The 20,093-nt window shown below is 48.7% G+C and overlaps 1 protein-coding gene across 2 annotated transcripts in view; it reads left to right on the top strand.

Annotated features, from left to right (window-relative positions):
• Window positions 1-19,857, top strand: part of Wipf3 (WAS/WASL interacting protein family member 3) — an 82,991-nt gene extending 63,134 nt beyond the window's left edge. Inside the window, exons 5-9 of one of the 2 annotated variants that reach the window (XM_052719723.1) lie at window positions 863-1,612; window positions 4,825-4,947; window positions 6,008-6,109; window positions 13,569-13,645; window positions 17,086-19,857. In XM_052719723.1, the coding sequence (XP_052575683.1) occupies window positions 863-1,612; window positions 4,825-4,947; window positions 6,008-6,109; window positions 13,569-13,645; window positions 17,086-17,109 (1,076 nt within the window). In that variant the 3' untranslated portion in view covers window positions 17,110-19,857. The remainder of the gene's footprint in view (window positions 1-862; window positions 1,613-4,824; window positions 4,948-6,007; window positions 6,110-13,568; window positions 13,646-17,085) is intronic. The other variant, XM_052719724.1, reaches the window with a different exon arrangement.
• The last annotated feature ends 236 nt before the right edge of the window (window positions 19,858-20,093 follow it).

The raw sequence follows: 20,093 nt of genomic DNA on the forward strand, positions 1-20,093 counted from the left end.
TAGAAACGCTAATGCTGTGGGCCCACAAGCTTTGTGTTGAGCTGTAATGAATCTCCATCACTGTACCCATTAGACACTGCTGTGGACCCAAATGTAAAAGTATAGGTGCTTTAAACAACTGCTTATTTAGCCCGTAATTCTGTCTATTCCTAATGTGGGGTGGTCTCAGCTAGGCTCCCTTAGCATCTGCAAACAGCTGCAAGTTGGAGAGGTGGCTTACTTCCCCTATCTCTGGGGCATCAGCTGGAACAACTGGACTGATTGTCCTAGGAGCTACATGATCTGCACATCTGCAGCAAGCTGTCTAGGACTTGTCACCATGCTGGATCTCAAGAGAGAAGCAAGATGTGCATGATCTCTTGAGACTGTCCTGGGCTGGTTGGGAACTAACTTAGAAGTCTAGCAAGTGTTACTTCCTGCTCCATCCTCTAGGTCACCATAAGAGACAAGCCCAGCAGGGACAGGAAGTGGACTTCACCTCCTGCCAGAACACCGGCACAATCACTCAAAGACGGCACAGGAGGGCCTGATCCAGTCACTGAAGCTGTTAGGGGGCCATAGTCTGCAGCAATAATTTATGCTTCCGTGGGCGTTTAGTATTTTAAAAATCATCGAATTAAAAACTGGGCGAACACAGTGTTGCTGTGAGGAGTAGAAAGGGTGTTTTGCTTATTATTGCCTTGGAGGAGGACAGCTCCTGCCGCACTTCGAGGCTGCTGCATAGACAGCCTCACAATGGACCTGCATAGTTTAGTGTGCAGCTGCAGGGGCATCAGGCTTGTGCGTCCTGCATGCTGCCCACTCACCTGGACTTTTCCCTTCCCACGTTGCTGCTCTAACCTAGAATGTGTTTCACTTCCAGGTGGCAAGACGGGGCAGGGCCCTGGCTCCCGAGCGCCTTCTCCCCGGCTCCCCACCAAAGCCATCAGTGGCCCCCTTCCGGCCCCTGCATCTCCCAGGCTGGGCAATGCCTCAGAGGCACACAGCTCTGCCAGGCCGGTCCCTCCTCGCCCCAATGTGCCTGCTCCACCGCCTCCCACTCCGCCCCCACCCCCACCCCCACCTCCACCCTTACCCCCGGCCTCCCCAGTCAAAGCCCCGTTGGTGTCCCACCCTGTCCCTCCAACCAAGGGGAATCCCTCTGTGGCGCCACCCCCTGTACCCTGCACCCCTCCCCCTCTACCCCTGATCCCACCCCCACCGCCGCTGCCCTCAGCTGCAGTGCTCAGTGACAAAGCAGTGAGGCCCCAACTAGCCCCACTGCACCTGCCGCCCATCCCGCCCCCGCTCCCTCTCCTCCCACCCTGTGGGTACCCAGGGCTCCACACAGAGCCCAGCAGCCCCGCACAGGATGTGCAGGAGCCTCCAGCCCCTCCTCCTCCTCCACCACCACCACCACTGCCGCCACCACTCCCCACCTATGCCTCTGTCTCCCCCAGGGCCGCTGTGCCCACGCCCCCTTTGCCAGGCTCGAACCACAGCGGCGGCTGCGAGACTCCTCCCCCGCTGCCCCCCAAGTCCCCAAGCTTCCAGACACAAAAGGCCTTGCCCACTCCTCCGGGTGCTCCTGGCTCTCAGGCCATCATCCTACAGAAGAAGCGGCGAGGCCCAGGTAAAGCAGCCTTCAAGGCTCCACTGAGCCACGTGGGCACCTTGGCAGGGCTCACCTGATTTCCACCAGAACATGCAAGCCTGGCCCTTCCGTGGGATCGTACTGTTTGTTTAGAGGTGGGAACCACTGGTGAGGGAGGCTGGGAGCCCTGTCTCGGATCCCGCAGAAGGTGCCAGAGAGATTCTGGCCTTGATCCCCTTGGTTGCTAGCTGTGTGTCGTGAGGGAACCACTTAGCCTCTCTGTGCTTTCTTGTCTGTAAAATAGAGTGGCAGGCAGACGTTTTTTGTCTCTCACAGTCCGTAGGGTACTTGACACTGGTCTGGCTCTAGCAGCAATGAAAGCTAGAGAAGTAGTGTTTATCCTTCAGTCAGCCTGGCTCTGGACCTCCTCCCCGGGTTGGGTGCGGCCAGTTTCCAGAACTAGGTCTCTGGTTCAGTTGCCCTCCAGCTGCACTGACAGCCGGTCCCCCTGGAACACAGTCTGCACTCTGGCAGATTCCCCAGTGGACTCAAGAAAACAGGCTTGCGTACTGAGCCAAAGCAAAACTAGTTCCTTTGCAGAGAGCAGAGGATTGTGAATGAAGCGTACATTGTGGAGGAGAGAGCATGCGCACCACGGGCTATGTGCAGCAGAGACAGTGTAACCACATACCCACACATGCTGACATGCATGCAGAAACACTCAGCACATGAACAGGCTGATGAACACACATCAGCACACATCTGTTTACACAAGCACACTGGTATACACCCCACTCACACGTGCAAGTCCATCATACACACATTATACCACATACACATATGCACACACCCAGGTCCATCATATACACGTACAATACATACCACACACACACACACACACACACACACACACACACACACACACACACATATATGTACATGTGCACACTCCATGTACCACATATATGCATACACGTGCTCCACACACATATACATACTACGTATACATGTAATCACATACTGTAGACACATATACCACATGCACATGCACACCACACATGTCTGCACATTACATACAAATATACAGGCATGTGTGCAGAAAGTTTCTTAAAGGTATTTTGGGATCTGTAGTGAATTCAAATCCTAGGTTCACCATCCACCCCTGTGTAAGGGATGCTAGTTAAGCGGTGTTTTCTAAATAATGCCCCCTTTCACGTGAGATTGCTAAATGGAGGCCTGCATATGGCTAGGCTTGTGGTGTATGACTTACTTCCTAGTCCCTTATGGGCAGCTTCCCATCCAATAAAGCATCAGAGCCTTATCCTCCACCTCCTTCAGCAGGCTTGTGTGTGTGTGTGTGTGTGTGTGTGTGTGTGTGTGTGTGTGTGTGTGTGTGTGTGTTGGGGGGGTGCTAGTGTGTCCCTAGTGCCCCCTCAGGTACCTATGGAGGGGAAAGCAGGAAGGGAGGGGAAGGAGGCTAGGGTTGAGGAAGGAGGCTGGGAGGGGGAAGGAGGCAGGGATTGAGGAGGGTTGGGAGCCCTGAGGGTACACCAGAGGCAGGATGGTGTAGCTGGTGTGCACTTCACCTGGCACTCTGCTGCTTGCTCCAGACTCAAGCCTCCTGGCTAATGCAGGCACTTGTCTAGCCTTTGTCTCTGTGTCTTTAGATATCTACAGAATGAGGGCACTCCTGCTTCAGTCCAGTTGGGGTGTGGTGTGTGTGTGTGACAGAAGAGGCTGTTTGTAATCCACCAACACAGGGAATTCTGGGGCAGTGTTATTGCAAGCAGCAAGAACATGACAGGTTCACTGAGGGCATGGGTAGCAGTGGGACGCCTGTACTGAGGCACCAGGATGTGGGTTAGAGACACTGTATGAGGCAGCTGCAAAGCACTGTGAAGGAGAGAGACCCTCACCACCCTGACCAGGGAAGGCGTGAGAAAGGAGAGTGGTGTGAATTGGGCCCCGGCAGGCAAGAAGATTTTCCCCAGGCTGGAAGGAGAACAAAGGTTTGTAGCATGAGAGAGCTGGTGGGGGAAGAACCCAGGACAGAACCACCCCTCTGAAGGTCCTCTTTCTGACCTCACTGGGCCCTTGTCTTTAGGATTCCTCTTCCAGTTCCTATTGCTCTGCAGTGGGTCCCTTTCTGGGGCTATGTCATCTGACTGTTGTTGTTGAATATTTTTTACTCTTTGGGGGTCTGCTACCCAGCTCCCAAATAATTACATGGAGACTTATTCTTACTTGTGAATGCCCGACCTTAGCATGGCTTATTTGTAGCCAGCTTTTCTTGACTTAAATTATCCCATCTACCTTTTGCCTCTAGGCTTTTTCCTTTCTCTATTCTGTATTCCTTTCTTTCCTTCTTACTCCATGGCTGGTTGTGTGCCTGGCCTCTGGTGTCCTTCTCTTCTCCTCCATCTCTCACCCCTCCCCTTTTCTCCTCTCCAATTTATTCCCTCTGCCTGGAAGCCCCGCCTATTTCTCTCTCCTGCCTTGCTATTGGCCGTTCAGCTCTTTATTAGATCCATCAGGTGTTTTGGACAGGCAAAGTAACACAGCTTCACAGAGTTAAACAAGCACAACATAAAAGAATGCAACACATGTTTGCATTATTAAACAAATATTCCACAGCATAAAAGAACATAACATGTCTTTAACTAACATTTTTTTTTTTTTTTTTTTTTTTTGGTTTTTCGAGACAGGGTTTCTCTGTGTAGCTTTGCGCCTTTTCCTGGAACTCACTTGGTAGCCCAGGCTGGCCTTGAACTCACAGAGATCCACCTGGCTCTGCCTCCCGAGTGCTGGGATTAAAGGCGTGCGCCACCACCGCCCGGTCTTAACTAACATTTTACAACATCTGACCATGAGGTTTATCACATCATTAATAGTATAGTGGCAGCTAAGGTTGGCACACTTACTGTATCATGCATTTTAACCCATTTAATCCTTTCAACCACTCCAGAAAATGTTTGCTGGTATTATTCCCATTCTATGGATGAGGAAATTAATGGACAAATATATGTGACTGGTATTACTCGCATTGTATAGATGAGAAAACCGAGGTACAAAGAAGGTATGTGACTTGTGCCAATTAAGCAAACTGTGGTTCAGTCCCAACCAGGTTGGCTCCAGCTGCTGCCCTCTTACTTATCACATAACATTGCAGGGGCTAACCACTGAACTCCTCACATAAAGTTAAAATCTACCATCCCACTTCTGTGTAAATGGCCGCCCTCTTCTCTGTTAAGGAACCAGTGGGGGGAAGCTAAACCCACCTCCAGCTCCACCTGCAAGATCGCCTACCACCGAGCTTTCCAGCAAAAGCCAGCAGCCTGGAGGCCAGCTGCGGAATGGAAGCCAGCACGTGATTGGTAAGGACGCCACTTGCAGAGCAGGCTTCCTGCCCCCCTAAGACAGGACAAAGTTTCCCCTGCCCACCCACAGGGGGCAGGATGTAGTGGGTAACCATTCCAGCTTTGATCTGGAAGTTCCAACCCCCATTGAGGCTTCGGTAACTGTCACGCCCAACATGGGGCACGAACCCATGACCCTGAGATTAAAGGCGAAACTGTGGCAGACAGTTGACCAGTTTCCTATGCTGTCACTACAGTATCTGTTTCTCAGTGAGCAATGAACAGAGAACACAGATTAGCCTTCAGGATCTGTGTAATAGGGACTTTCCCTCCATGTCTTTTGGACCGGTCTAGGACCCACTCTCTAGCCCTGTGACTCAGACTAATAGAAGGAAGACATCCAGCATTAAACCTGTCCATGGAGGGTAGTTCCATAAGCCTAAAAGACCAGAGCTGCTTGGATAAGGGGAGGGAATAAGTGAACATCTTGCCAGGCAGGAGGAAAACTAAAACAGGAGATTGGAAGAAAGCCATTTGGGGTCCTCAAAAACTCCACATCCCTTCTGTGTGCTCAGCTACTATCAGATCAGAAAGGGGCCAGGGCCACTTCCCTCCTCACCAGAGCCTCAGGGCAGAACCCATTTGCTTGGGAAGCTAGGCCTCACACTGGACACAGCCAAGCTGACATGTCTCCTTCTCCTCAAAGCCTTCCTTGGAGAATTCAGCAGCACTCTTGTTGGAGCCTAATCCCAGGTCCTTTGTTGGGTTTGTTCTCCCAACTGGGGCCTCTTTCTGTTCCTTCAGCGGCTCCCTTAGGTGGGCGGAGGATCTTAGGCACGTGGATGGAGGATGACCGCACTTTGCCTCTGCTGCATCCTCTTGTCCAGCCAGGAGTACTTGAAAAGCAGGCAGATGCTTGGAGAAATAACCCTGCCACCAAACCCCTTGCACAGAGCAGGCGAGCAGCCAACAGGGTATTCAGTCAGCATGACCTGCGTGCCTCTGAACACAGTCACACTTGGGTCACAGCAGTAATAATCTGAGTAAACTCCAATTCCCGTATTTCTCACATGTACAGATGACTTCGAGTCTAAATTCACGTTCCACTCCATGGAAGACTTTCCCCCTCCAGATGAATTCAAACCATGTCAGAAGATATACCCCAGCAAGGTCCCCAGAAGTAAGTACCACTTCACCAAGACCCTCCACAGCACCAAGCACCTGCAGAGAGCACTGTCACTTTACTGTCCCCTAGCAAGGACACTGTACTGTGCAGACTTCCACAAGCCTAAGGAGACGTATTGGTCTTAATGCCTAGTGGTTCACTTAGAGGTTTCTATAGAACTCCAGAGTTCACTGGCATTCCTTAGGAATTGCTAGGATGCAGTGTGCATCCTTCCTTCCCCAGGGCCTTTGGCTGGGAGACTTGACACCCAAACAGAGAAATGGGACATGAGCTCTTAGATTTAATAACTGGAAAAGAACCCCATCAGATTATGGCAAACCATGAAATGGAACGTGTCCAAAGGCCAGTGGTTCTCAGCCTTGCCGACACAGAGCAATGGCCAGCCTTTTAAACTCCTGGAGGCCAGGCTGCATGTACTCAAGAGTGAGACCCAGACGTCAGAGCTGCTGCAAGCTGCCAGTCATCTCCAGTGCACAGATGAAGTAGAACCTCATAGCCCAGGGGCTCTTCCTCCTAATTTCATTGTATAGGCAGGCTCCAAAAGGAGGGTGAAGAATGGATGTCTCTCAGGGCCAAAACAGCAGGAAGGTCAGAGAAAACTTGAAGGTTGGAGAGGTGACCTCAAAGGGATTCTGCAGCTCCTGAGCAGTCCTGTGCAGTTCCTGTGCAGTGCTGGGTCATTCAGTACAGCAGAAGGTAGGAGAGGGCAGAAGCAGCTACGCATGTGTCCTTCCTTATCCCACCACCAAAGCCGGGTCAGAGTCACTTGTCTGTGAACTCAAAAGGAAAATGACATGTTCAAGGCTGGCCCCAAACCAGAGTCCAGGAGCAGCAGACTCAGTGGACCTGTCCCTGCAGAGGGCTGGCAAAGTCCCTACTATGGGGCTCAGCTCTGTGTCTGCTGTGCCCAATACAGAGAAGCTGCTGGCATCTCAGCATCCACATGGGTACAATTCTCTCTGCTGCCGGGAGACCTCACTCTAGACAGAGGGGCCTGGTGTGCCCTCTGAATAAGAGTAAGAAAAGAGACATGTAAAGGCCCCAGAAGCCAAGCCTTCTCAAGGTTCTGACGGACAGTGAAAACCAGCTGTGGGTGAAAGTGGGTGTTGTGTCCGCCTAGCATTCCTTCTTGGGCAGCATGCACATGAACTGGCAGGCGGCCGCAGGCACACTGTGAGCATCAGAGGCCACAGTGAGAAGCCAGGTACCCGGGCTCACCCCACACTCTGAAGTGGATGGGTGTCTTAGTTAGGGCTTCTATTGCTGTCATGGAACCCCATGACCAAAATCAACTTGGGAAAAAAAAAGGGTTTCTTTCATTTACACTTCCAGGAAGCTGTCCATCATCGAAGAAGTCCAGGCAGGAACTCAGGCAGGGTGGGAACCTGGAGGCAGGAGCTGATTCGGGTCATCGAGGGACACTCCTTACTAGCTTGTTCTTATACTTTGCTCAGCCTGCTTTGTTATCGCACCCAGGACCACCAGTCTAGGAATAGCACTACACACTGGGCTGGTCCCTCTCCCACCAATCACTAATGGAGAAAATGCCCTACAGGCTTGCTTCCAGCTCAATCTTATAGAGGCATTTCCTCAATCAAGGTCCCCTCCTCTCTGATGCCTCTAGCTCATGTCAAGTTGACATAAAACTAGGCAGGTCAGAGGAGTGAAAATTTTCTTAATGCATAAGAGCACTGATGACTGTTGACAGAACACCTCAGTTACCGCAGGCATGAGGTTTGGAGTTGTGCCAGTGAGGGAGCCAGGTAGGGCATGGGCATGTTGGCAGAAGTTAGAGACTCAAAGTCGTAAGGAGAAAGGCACGTTTCCATGTGGGCAGGAACCATCCAGGCTGGGAACCGCGCAGGCCAGGAAAGAGTATGACAGTTCAGGTGTATTTCACAATCATCAATGTTCCATGGCATGTGAGGGACCAATGTGCCTGGCTCGGATGGCACAGGGCTCAAGCTGGCGAATGTCAGTAAACGGCAGCTGTGGTCTTGTCCTGCAGAGGCACCTTGTGAAGTGTGCCCAGGTATCAGGTGAATGAAGACGTGAGCTCTTATTCTTAAAGAAAGACAGAGTATGGCTCAGGTGCCAGTCTTTCAAGGGCAAGTCCTCCAGTGACTTAAGACCTCCTAGACCCTGCCTCTTAATGGCTCCCCCACCTCCCAATAGAAGCCCAAAGCCTTTAGCATCTGGACCTTTGGAGACATTCCAGATCCAAACTACAACATGGCCCATCAATTCTTCTCATTGGTTAGACACCAAAGAATTCAAATAAAAACACGGATGTAAACGTCTATAGCCAAATAGTTGATAATAATCAAGCTAGTGGTGATGGTTACACATTACATTCATGAATGCCCATGCTGTGGCATCCGAATCTACTGGGAGAAACCAAAGACTTACACTCAGTTCAAATGTAGATGAATGAACTCATTCTTACTGCTAGCAGAGGGATGGCAGCCTTAGGGCCAAATAGCGTGCCGCCACGTGGAAGGGGGGGTCAAGGTAGGTTTCAAAGGCGGCCACCAGAAAGGAATGCGTTACAACTCTCCATGGAATCCACCCCTGGTTAAGAAAATTGTTTCGCTCCCCTCAGCTGTTTCTTACTTTCCTGCTATCTAGTAATAAAAAGACCATTCCATCCCTTTCCCATAGCGATAAGCAAGTTTTACAGAAGCCAAGGCAGCTGTTAATACCTCCCAGCCCATTGTCCTATTCTTCTCTCACCTGCAGGCCACAAGGATCTCCCAGGCATTCCAGAGCAAAAGGTCAGCGGCCCATAAGGGATGCCTGGATCCATATTAAGTTTCTTTAGTCACCCAAAGGGACCTGTGTAAATTATTACTCAAGTCTGAGCACTCTGCTGACTGGGATAGAGCAGTTCATTTCTGGGCAGGCAAAAGTAGTTAAGTTATCAGGTTAGGATGGACTGTCACGTTCCCACACATGCCATGTCACTAACTGAGTTTTATTTTACTAACATGTATTCAAGTGAGGGGGAAAAAACAAAATTTTTTAGGAAAAATTCTTGGGTCGCAAATGCTTATTGTCATTATATCAGGAAGGAAGGTCATTGTTATGTGAGCAAATACTTGCTGAGGTTCTCACCCACTAGAAAGATTTAGACCAGTGAGTACCTCACCCTGTGGTGGAGGATGGGAGAGGAGACAGCGCACATGACATCTTATTCCCATGTTCCCAGTTAATCACGTCCATCACAGTCAGTTCAGTGGGAAATTGGCTGATTTCACACTGTGCTCACACCCCAATTCTCCTTTTTAAAAGAAATTTCAATTCTGAGAAAAATGAAACATGAAAGACCCCATCTAAACCAAGTTTAACTGTTGGCCTGTTCAGTGTGATCACAATGTTATGCAACCAAATTTCAGAATGAGCCTCACCTTGCAGAACCCAAACCCCACACATTAGATAATAACTCCAGGCTTCTTCCTGCCCGAGCCCCTGACAACCACCACTGGACTTATTTTCTCTATGGTCTGAGCATTGTGAATAACTGGTGTAGAAAAGGAGCTTCTGCTATTAGATTTTTGTTGCTAGCTTATTTCGCTTAGCAGAATGTCCCAAGGTTCACCCATGTTAGTCAGAATGGCCTTCAATAGTCTTGCAGGTAGACACATATGTGTATGCATCTATCATACATCACATTTCATTTATCCATTTGCCCATTGTTAGATGTTTGAATTGCTTCCATATTTTAGCAATTGAGAATACTACTTACTACTAAGCACATGGGTGTTCAGAGGTCTCTTCATGACTCTACTTTCAATTGATTTCCATATGTATCCCAAAGGAGAATGTCAGGTCATAAGGAAATTCTGCTTTTAACTGTTTGAGGAACCACCATACTGTGTTCCATAGCAGTCAATCATGTTTCATCTTCACCAACTGCACACTGTCGTCTCAGTTTTTCCACATCCTCACTGACACTACCTTCAGTTTTTAATTTATTTAATTTCATAGCCACTCCAGGGAGTGCAGTATGATGGCTCACTGTTGTCTGCTCCAATTTTAGAGGCCACTCATGATACAATTATCCAACTATTTCCACAAGCTACAGAACTTCCTTAACACATTGCCAGAACTTTAACATAACCAAGGGGTTCATTTTACTAAACTCAAAGGACTGGATGTCCCAAGAGTGTGATACTCAGTAGAAAAAACACATGGCCACTGGCCATATCTAGTTCCACCTTTGTGGTGACAATGGGGTACGACCCTTACCACTCTTGATAATGCTGTTGCCCACAGCCTTACTGAACTGACTGCTGGCCGTCTATTACTTGTCCCATGATGCTGTCATTTCTGGGTATGCCTCACTCCTGTGAGACCACAAAGATGCTGCTCTGCCTTTGCAATTGTTGCACCTCCCTTTGGCCCCTTGGCTCCCCCCATTCCATCTGGAGTGCCTCTCCTGTTCTCTCCTCTTGGGCTTCCTGCCCCCTTAGCCATGGCAGATACTCCATCATGGCCACTCCTGGACTTCCATGTCACCACATCTCATCTAGAGTGGTGTTAAGAGTGGCCTGGCACCCCTTCCTCCCGACAGCCTCCTTCCCCTGCACCCAGACTGCTCCTCCATGTTCTGTTGTCCCATCAAAGGCATCAGTCATCTTTGTCTTCTGTCTCTTCTACCTCCCAGGATGGGACCAACCACATGCTCTGTAAATAATGGTCGGATTGAAAAATAAAAAAATATCGCATCACATATACATTGCTAACTACCTACAGAGTGAAAATTTTGGAAATAGCACCAAGTTCCAGCAATGGGATTAGATTAATTACAGCATAGTCACATGCTAGAACTCTTATGATCACTAAAACAGTATATTGAATATTTGGTGATGCTATCATATCAGTAAAAACAGCCCAAGCAAGACTGTACAAAAAAAGAACATATAACATTTTACAAAAAATGTATTATTGATTTATGTATTATGTAGTAAAGGAGGACTTGCGACTGGAAGAACACAAAAATGTGAAATGTGGGGAAATGCTGTGTGGCTTTCACTCTTTTCCTTTACTACTCTGTGCAGATTTTTATAATAGATGCGTATTGCAGTCTGATCTTTAAAACTAATTTTAAGTTGAAAGTGAGAGGGAGAGTAGATAGGATTAGCCCAATTCTGGTCCATGGACCTGCACAGGAGGAAATGGGGACCAGGAGACCAACCCAGCTCAGGGCCAAGTGGGCTGACTTCTATTGAGGGGATCTGGTCCCTTTTATACCAGTGACAACTGGGGAAGGTGAGGAAAACCAGGTGAGCAATGGGGAAAGTGGAGAGCCTTTCACTTGAGAAGACTGTTTGAGGCCATCCGGCCCAATTTCTCCATATACAGCTAAGAAATCAAGGCAATAGAAATAAAATGGCTGGTCCATGTCCCTACCTGGTTGCAAAAACAGGATAGTGCCCAGGTTCTGCACTCCACGTCCAGTGAGTGCTCTTTGTCCCTCATGGTACTATCTCTTCACTTTCCTGCAAGACTTAGCCAGTGCTGGCCCATGACTGACAGGTCTGATCTTCATAGGAGCCACCTTTCCCAAATACATGTAACAGTTCATGGGAATTGCTCTCTGAGGCTGGTGTTAGCACATCTACCAGATTCTGCCTTCATGGCCATCCAAGTCTATAAACCCTTTCTGCACCCTGCCCAAGCCCTACCTGGCCATCCTCCTGTTGCCTGTAAATAGATTTTCCTCATAATATGAAAGTATGGCTGTGCTTAGAAAGAGACAACAATGTTGCCGGGCGGTGGTGGCACACGCCTTTAATCCCAGCACTCGGGAGGCAGAGCCAGGCGGATCTCTGTGAGTTCGAGGCCAGCCTGGGCTACCAAGTGAGTCCCAGGAAAGGCGCAAAGCTGCACAGAGAAACCCTGTCTCGAAAAACCAAAAAAAAAAAAAAAGAAAAGAAAAGAAAGAAAGAGACAACAATGCACATTGGTTTACACATGACAAAGAGTAAAGCTAGAAGCCACCAGAGGCTTTTGGTCCAAGCACAGATAACCTTTAACCCCATGGTCCCAGTGCCTTTGTATCCATAGCCGTGTTGGTGAGTCAGGAGGTGGCAGCATGTTGGCTCTCAGTACAACAGGGATATGAGTTGGGGAAGAAGAGTGAAATACATTTCATGTTATGAACCACAGAAGCAGAAGTGGGCACACTGCCATCCCACTGAATCCGAAATGCCCATCTGTGCAGAAACAGCAGGTGGGAAGTACTGTTTACAGAGTAGCCCCAGAGAGTCTAGTGGTATCTCATAAGGGAAAATCCCTCTAAGATGCTCTGTCAATTCAAAACATCCTGACTCCCCCAAGGATGTCCCAGCCACTCACTCCCAACAGCAATGAAGTTTTTCTTGCAGCCAGATGTGGAGCTTGCTTTCCATTTCCATGGAGAAGCTAATTTTCCTCTGCCTCCTTGCTCTGATCAATCTCTTCAAAAGTGTTGGAGAGTTTTTTAAATGGTAACTCTACCACACAAGAGGGAAAATTGTTTATGTTTTTTGATGGATTTTTAAAAACCTAGATTTTTCTTTCGTACAATTTCACCCCACCCCAAATCATCTTGGTTAACATTCAAGCAGCTGCTTGCTGAAACACAATGTCTTCCTAAGCTCCCAGCACCTAGAACCATTTGTCAGAGACTGTCCTCAGTAACCACATGGCTGTTTAAGTAGCTCAGAATCCCAGATTCTAGGGCACACTTGGATATGCGGCTGTGGAATCCCTAGTCCCAGACAGAGGCAGGACAAGGAACAGTTGACAGGGGCTTCCAGCCAAACACCTTGGAGAAAAAGACACCAGGAGATGAGGTTCAGAACCATCAACTGAAGGGAAAATTTGAGAACACCTAGAGATGTGTATTTAAAACTTGAGCAAATCATCTTTAAAAAAAAAAAAAAATCAGACTTTCTGCTGTGGTGCCACTGGCATGAGAAACTGGACTTAAGTGTGGGACATACAGGCTAAGAGGCATTTGGGTCCCCCTCCCCCATCATCTTCTACATTCGTTCAGTTCTTAACTATGGCATTATACCCTGTGCAACTTGTATAATATTGAAGCCCAGGACATCTTGGAGATAAAGGTATATTTTTGGGGGCTTCACTGAATGGAAGCCTGAATCACGTCAGCCGACGATACCTGCACAGTACTGGGCTTGTCGCAACGGCAGATGGAGAAGTATGCCCGGAGGCTGGGCACATGCCAGTCAGGAAGGCCTCCTCACACGTCACTACTGTGGTTCCCTGCGCCCATGGTCTGTGACACAGAAGACGGATGGAAACACACAGTCCGGGGCCAGAAGGCGGAAGGTTTCAGGTTGGGCTCATGTTGCCTGGGGATCCTCTGCTGGTTTAGCAGAAGTGTCTCCGCAGGGTACGGAGGCCCTGGGCCAATAGATGGTGAGATTGCTCTTGTTTCTCTCAGGCCGCACACCTGGTTCCTGGCTCCAAGCTGAGGCGACTGGGCAGAGCTCCGATGACATCAAAACCAGAAATTCTCAGGTAACACCTCCCTGGAAGGCTCTGCCACAGTGGTTATCAACCTGTGGGTCGCGACCCCTTTGGGATAGCATATCAGATATCCTGCATGTCAGATAATTACATTAAAATTCATAGCAGCAGCAGGAAAATTACTGTTATGAAGTAGCAACAAAATAACTTTGTGGCTGGGGGTGTGGGGGTCACCACAGCATGAGGAACTGTATTTAGGGTAGAAGCATTAGGAAGGTTGAGAGCCACAGCGCTACAGGGATTTCTTCTCAACGGCTTTCGCTTCCCCTCTGACTCCTCTTCCTGGAGAAGGCCATTTGTTGTACCTTTGTTAAGGGCCAGAAAGAAAGACGTACAGCTTCAAACTCTGCCGTGTGGAAGGGGCTTTCCTTAAGTCGGCGCCTCGTACAAAAGATCTTCACTCGCTCGGACCCCGCCGTCTCATTCCTCCTGAGTCTGATCATTCTAGAAGCCTGGGGAAAACCCCATAATGTCTGAAACATAGGATTCAGTGTTCTCGCTCACCTATAGACTGGATAGCTCTTTGGGGCTCTTCTTGCATCAATATTATAATTGATTTTGACCAAAATTTAATCACAATTTAAGTGCCCTTGGCTACATGTAATTAATTGTCAAAGCGGGGAGGGAAAACCACATGAATGCCCTTGTTCTCAGCCAAAATAATTTATACTGTGAGTTTTCTAACCTGGATAGAGGTGGCATCTCTCAATGCAAGTGATATGATCTCTCTCCTCTTTTAAAATCCTTTGTTGCTGGGCAATGGTGGCACATGCCTTTGATCCCAGCACTCAGGAGGCAGAGGCAGGTGGAGCTCTGTGAGTTCAAGGCCAGCCTGGTCTACAAAGTCAATTCCAGGACAGCTGGGGCTCTTACACAGAGAAATCTTTTTTTTTTTTTTTTTTTTTTTTTTTTTTTTTGGTTTTTCAAGACAGGGTTTCTCTGTGTAGCTTTGCGCCTTTCCTGGAACTCACTTGGTAGCCCAGGCTGGCCTCGAACTCACAGAGATCTGCCTGCCTTTGCCTCCCGAGTGCTGGAATTAAAGGCGCGCGCGCGCGCGCGCGCGCACGCGCGCCACCACCGCCCGGCTTACACAGAGAAATCTTATCTTGAAAAACAAACAAACAAAAAGATAAAAATCCTTTGTTTCTCCTGCCCCGGCCTACACCTGTTTCCAAGTTCTGTGTATCAGACAGCAGGCTGGATGTTGATGAACTGGGTCATTCAGCAACTATATGACAGTTAAAGAAGTGGCCTGGCTGGGAAGGTACTAGAGTCCTGTGATTGCCCGGAACCCCTGCCCCCAGGAAGGTCTCACCCCCTTTTCTATTTATCTTTATTGTATGTGTAATTGCCTGCATGTCTGTATGTGCACCGCATGTGTATGCCAGTTCCTGTAGAGGCCAGCAGGGGGCATTTGACCTCCTGGAACTGAAGTTACAGGTGGTTGTGAGCCATCATATGGGTGCTGGGAACTGAACCCAGGCTCTCTTCAAGAGCAGCCGGTGATCGTGACTGCTGAGCCCTCTCTCCAGCACACCCCCTTTTCTAAACACAGGTAACCCAAGGATCATATAACCACTGTCAGATGATCACAGGTTCAAACGTGTGTAATGGTAACAAGTTCATGGAGGGGAAAAGGGAAAGAGGACAGATTTATGCAGGATTATTGACAGGTGGAAAGAGGCACCACAGTCTGCCACTCTGCCTGGACTGTGGTGTCTCTGACACTCTGTTGCAATTGTCTTGGAATTCTGGCATCAAGACTTGACAATGTCCAGGAAAGATTTGAGCTGTAAACTAGTTTCAGCTCATGAGACATCAGCAGTCAGCCATTTCCCACCCATACTCCCATGACAGGCCTCATGGAGCAACTTGTACACACCGGGGAAGAAAACTACCCACTCTCTCCTCACGATTTGTGATTACAGAGGTTCAGATACTGATGTCGGCATCCATCATTTTCTCACCTCCCCCAGACTCTTGCAAGCCTCTCCCCTTCAGGCTGAAATGCTTTCTGGAGATTCCCTCCCTCCCTTCCATTTTTCTGTTTCTCCTTCAGATAGTCAGACACTACTGACTAGGTCTACATTAGTCACTTTTCCTGTTGCACTGATAAAATGCCTTATAAGAGCCACTGTAGTGCGGAAGGTTTTGCACATTTGTGGAGGCAGGCACTAGAGGTAACTGGGCGCCTTGCACCTGGAGTGGGAAGCTGAGAGCTACCATGTGGGTGCCGGGACCTGAACCTGGGTCCTCTGGAGGAGCAGTCATGGATCTTACCCTCTGAGCCTTCTCTCCAGTCCTATACTTTCTAAAATGAAGAGATCATTTTTATGATCAGAAAAAGAAAATAATCATCATACCCCTAGTCCCTACATGTACAAAGCTTTTTCTGTTTTTCAGTTAGCTTGTCTGTGTTCTCTCATTTGACCCTTTATAATAGCCTGATGGTCAAGCTGGAGAGACAGGCTCATCTCTTTCCCCAAAGGGAAACTTGTTGCTGAAGGTCAAGGAGTTACCCAGGGTGACTATCTGACCTCTGTGGGATGTTCCCACCCACTGCTTCCACTGCTTTTGTAATGTAGAATCCTGAACAGCAACGGCTGCCATCTCCATCAATGCAGCAAGGCTGTGTGTGCCCTCGGGCAGGACCTAGTCCCTAGCCCAGCAAGGCTGTGTGTGCCCTCGGGCAGGACCTAGTCCCTAGCCCAGCAAGGCTGTGTGTGCCCTTGGGCAGGACCTAGTCCCCAGCCCCAGGACAAGCACACACCTAAATCATCCATGATAATAGTTTGCATCTTTCTGGACCTCTATCTTTAGGCTCCTAGCTCAGGGTTCCCAGCCATGGATTGGCCATGATGTCTGTAAAGAAGACCCCAGTTCAGTCAAGGAGAGGATGTAGTCTTTAGGCATCCCAAAGTCAAGCTATTTTATGTCTCATTGGAAATCATCTTAATTTCTTTTCACTGCATGAGGACACAAAGCAGCACAGAGGAAAACCATGGGGCTGGAGACAGTGGACAGAGCCAGGGAGTGGTACTGGTGTGGATGGGTCCAGTGGCCCCAGCTGGAAGTCTGAGGACTTTGGTCCCTTTCTCTCCTTTTATTGCCTTCACACTGTTCTTCATGCTGTTTGCTTTTCCTGAGCTTCCTGCCAAGTGAATTGTATACGCTTGCTTCCATAAATGTTCATAAGACAGAATCAGGTCTCCACATACCATCCATTTCAGGCCTCCGTTACTTCTTCCCAGTCTCAATCCCTGGGGCTGGGGAGGCAAAAACAAAACAAAAACAAAAAAAACCCCAGCTCCTTGTACATGATAGGGCCACTTCACCTACAAGGAAAATTTGTGATCCCAGCCCTGGCAGGTCTTTTGTGGGCAATGAGTGTTGTGACCCCTTTTCAATAATATTCTGTCATGTTTCTGCAGTTATCTCTCAAGGCACTCCGGTGAGAAGATGGATGAAGCCAAGGTCCTGGGGTTCTTGAAAGACGGACACCAGGATAACTCGTCAAGACTCTACCATACTCAAGCTCTTTTTATTTGATAGGCAGGCTCTGAATGGAGCATTATTTATTGTAAATAATGATTTGCACGAACTTTAAAGCACCATTTTAGTCAACTTTTATTTGAGTAATATTTTAATTTTTTTAAATATGCATCTTGGCATTTGTCTGTCTTGTACAGATGGAGCCCTACCCCACCCTATAGTGTCCACTGTGACTGTAAAATATGCTTTGCAGGCTGGTCCTTCCTAGATTCTAAAACATTTTTCAGAGCATCCTTAGTTTTCAAGCAGTCCCAAAGTCATAAATAACCACAACAGCTTCTTATCGGCACGACTCTCATCATACCAACTGCAAAATCAAACCAGACAATGCCTTATAAACAATGCAGCTCAGAGGAAGCGCTGTGTCCCCAGGTCCCGCAGTGCCACACAGCCTCCGGGGAGCGAGATGCCACGTCTCGCTTCTTTCTATCAGTACAGGGATGTCATTTTGCTGCCTAATGTAAATATATCCCAATGCAAAGATTAGAGTGGGCGTGGCCCCTCACATGCCTTCCACAGGGGCCCCTTTTGTAACTGAATTCTTTTACAAGTAGCCAATGCTTTTACTGTTTACAGCAGCCCTAGTGCCCAGGCTCCATCGCTTTCCTTCTGCCCTTCCCAGTTTCCAGCTCCATCCTGGTAGCCAGGGTAACGTCAGCTTTATGAGATTTTGATATCTTGTCACCCCTGCAGATTACAAATGTACATAGCTCATGATTGTGATAAGCTTATTTTTACCTCAGAGGTCTCCCTCCCCCAAACCCCACCTCGAGTGTAGGATTTACATGGGAAATACAATATACATTTAAAAAGGACAAAACGAGGCTGGGGCGATAGCTCCGTTGGTATCTGAGTTCAATTGCCAGCACCCACATAAAGCTGGATGTGGCGGGACACACTTGTTATCCTATTGCTGGGGAAGCAAAGGCAACCAGATCCCTGGGACTCACTGGCCAGCCAGGCTAATCCGGGAGCCCCAGGTCCCAGACAGCGACATTATCTCAAAATACAAGGTGGCAACTCCTGAGGCCACAACACCCAAAGTTGACCTCTGGCCTCTCCAGGCTCACACATACATGTGCATGCACACTCTACACAGGAACATATGTACCCGTATACAAATACATGCAAAAGAACCAAGCATTCCATTGGTAGGAATCCCAGAACACCTGTCAGCCCAAGGGAGTGTGAAAAGCACGGATGCCTGAGGGCTCTCTTGCTTTGTGCTGTGTATCTGGGGCGGCAGGCAGATATATGCAGCAGGTTCAGCTGCCCTGAGTAGACAGAGGGCCAAGCCAGGCTGGGGCTGCCCTTGGCACCCTTCTTGGAGCCTCAAGGGAGGGAAGCATGCTTTCTCTTTTGTCAGGCCCCAGATGCTCCCATCCACTGGAATGGGGAGGCTGTAGCAGAGAAGGGGAGAAATAGAAGGAACGGGATCCCTGCACTGTGCTCAGAATAGTTGCTAACGGGGAGAGGGGCAGCGAGCAACGGTGTGCTTTGGAGCACCGCACTCAGGCACTCACGCCAACAAGAACATTAGCCCAGGCCAGGTCATCCAGAGTTGATGGACAGGGAGAGCGTTCAGCCATGTGTCTGCAGACATCTGACTGCTTTTTGGAGCAAACATCCTACAATGGTGTTGTGCTTTCCCATTCCAGATAGTAGAAACTGAACCAGGGTCAAGCTCCCCTCTCTGGGACGTGACTCAAGCCGTCGTAACAACTACATGAAGGGCCATGAAGCTTCCATGTCGCTGATTTGTTGTGTTGGTTCTGAAAGTTTTCAGAAAGGTCAGGCTCCACTCCTCTCTACTCAGAGCCAAGCAAAGTACTACTCATAAGATGCTTTAACAATTGCAAGGAGGGCCATCAGCAAGGCAGCCCCGCCTGTGCAGTAGACTGCTTGCCCAGTGAGTTGTTCACGTGGTCATGTTCTACAGTGATGGGCAGAAATGAAAACTATTCAAGAGAGGCTGGGGAGATGTCTCAGTCAGTAGACTGCCTGCTGCCCAAGCCTGAGGACCTGTGTTCATATCCCCAAGACCTACATAAAAGCCAGGCATGGGGGTGAATGTCTGTAGCCCAGGTCATGCGAGTTAAGTAGAGACAGCTGATTCCAGGAAGGTCAGTGGCCAGCCAACCTCTCCAAATTAGCAAGCTGCGGGTTTAGTAAGAAACTCTAATAAGGTAGAGAGACCGAAAAAGACACCTGTTGTTGGCCTTTGGCCTCCATTGGCATGTGCACAGATGTGCCTTCATTCACATGCATACATGCACTCGTGCATGCGCGTGCACACACGTACATACAACAAATAAATAATTTTTAAAGCTATTTAAAGACAGAGGGGAAGAACAAGCAGAAACCAAAAACAGCAAGCAGGGAGCATTCTCAGGAATCTGGCCTAGCAGCTCTCCTCCAGACCTATCACTGAAGCTATGGCCCTCCAAGTTCGAGTGGGTACGTCCGGTTTCCACCAACAGTGTACAGGTTGAGCCCTTGACCGTGAACTCACATGTGGAGGCGTTGCTGCCGTCCTTGCCTACCCTCACATTGCAGACTGTGACTCCCCAGTGTCCCACCTGTACTTTGTATTTCTCGGTGTCTCCTGCTGCAGACTCATTCCTTTGTCCAATAAACTTTAATAAGTGGCAGTGTCTGTGGTTGTTTCCTGTGATCACCAGTGCTGATCTAAGCCTCTTTGATTGACATGTGATGATTGCACACGTTTCTGGAATACAATATGAGGCTGTGGTGCAGCAACGCAATGTGTAACAGTTAGACAAGTACTAAGACACATCTTTAAGGATCGGGAGGGCTTAAACAAAGGCCAGTGATTTCTGGAACCCCAGGAATAGCACCTTTAAAATATATTTATTTTTATTTATGT

The sequence above is a fragment of the Peromyscus californicus genome, unplaced genomic scaffold (genome assembly GCF_007827085.1).
Source record: "Peromyscus californicus insignis strain IS unplaced genomic scaffold, ASM782708v3 Scaffold_6__1_contigs__length_162567912, whole genome shotgun sequence".
NCBI classification, from domain to species: Eukaryota; Metazoa; Chordata; class Mammalia; order Rodentia; family Cricetidae; genus Peromyscus; species Peromyscus californicus.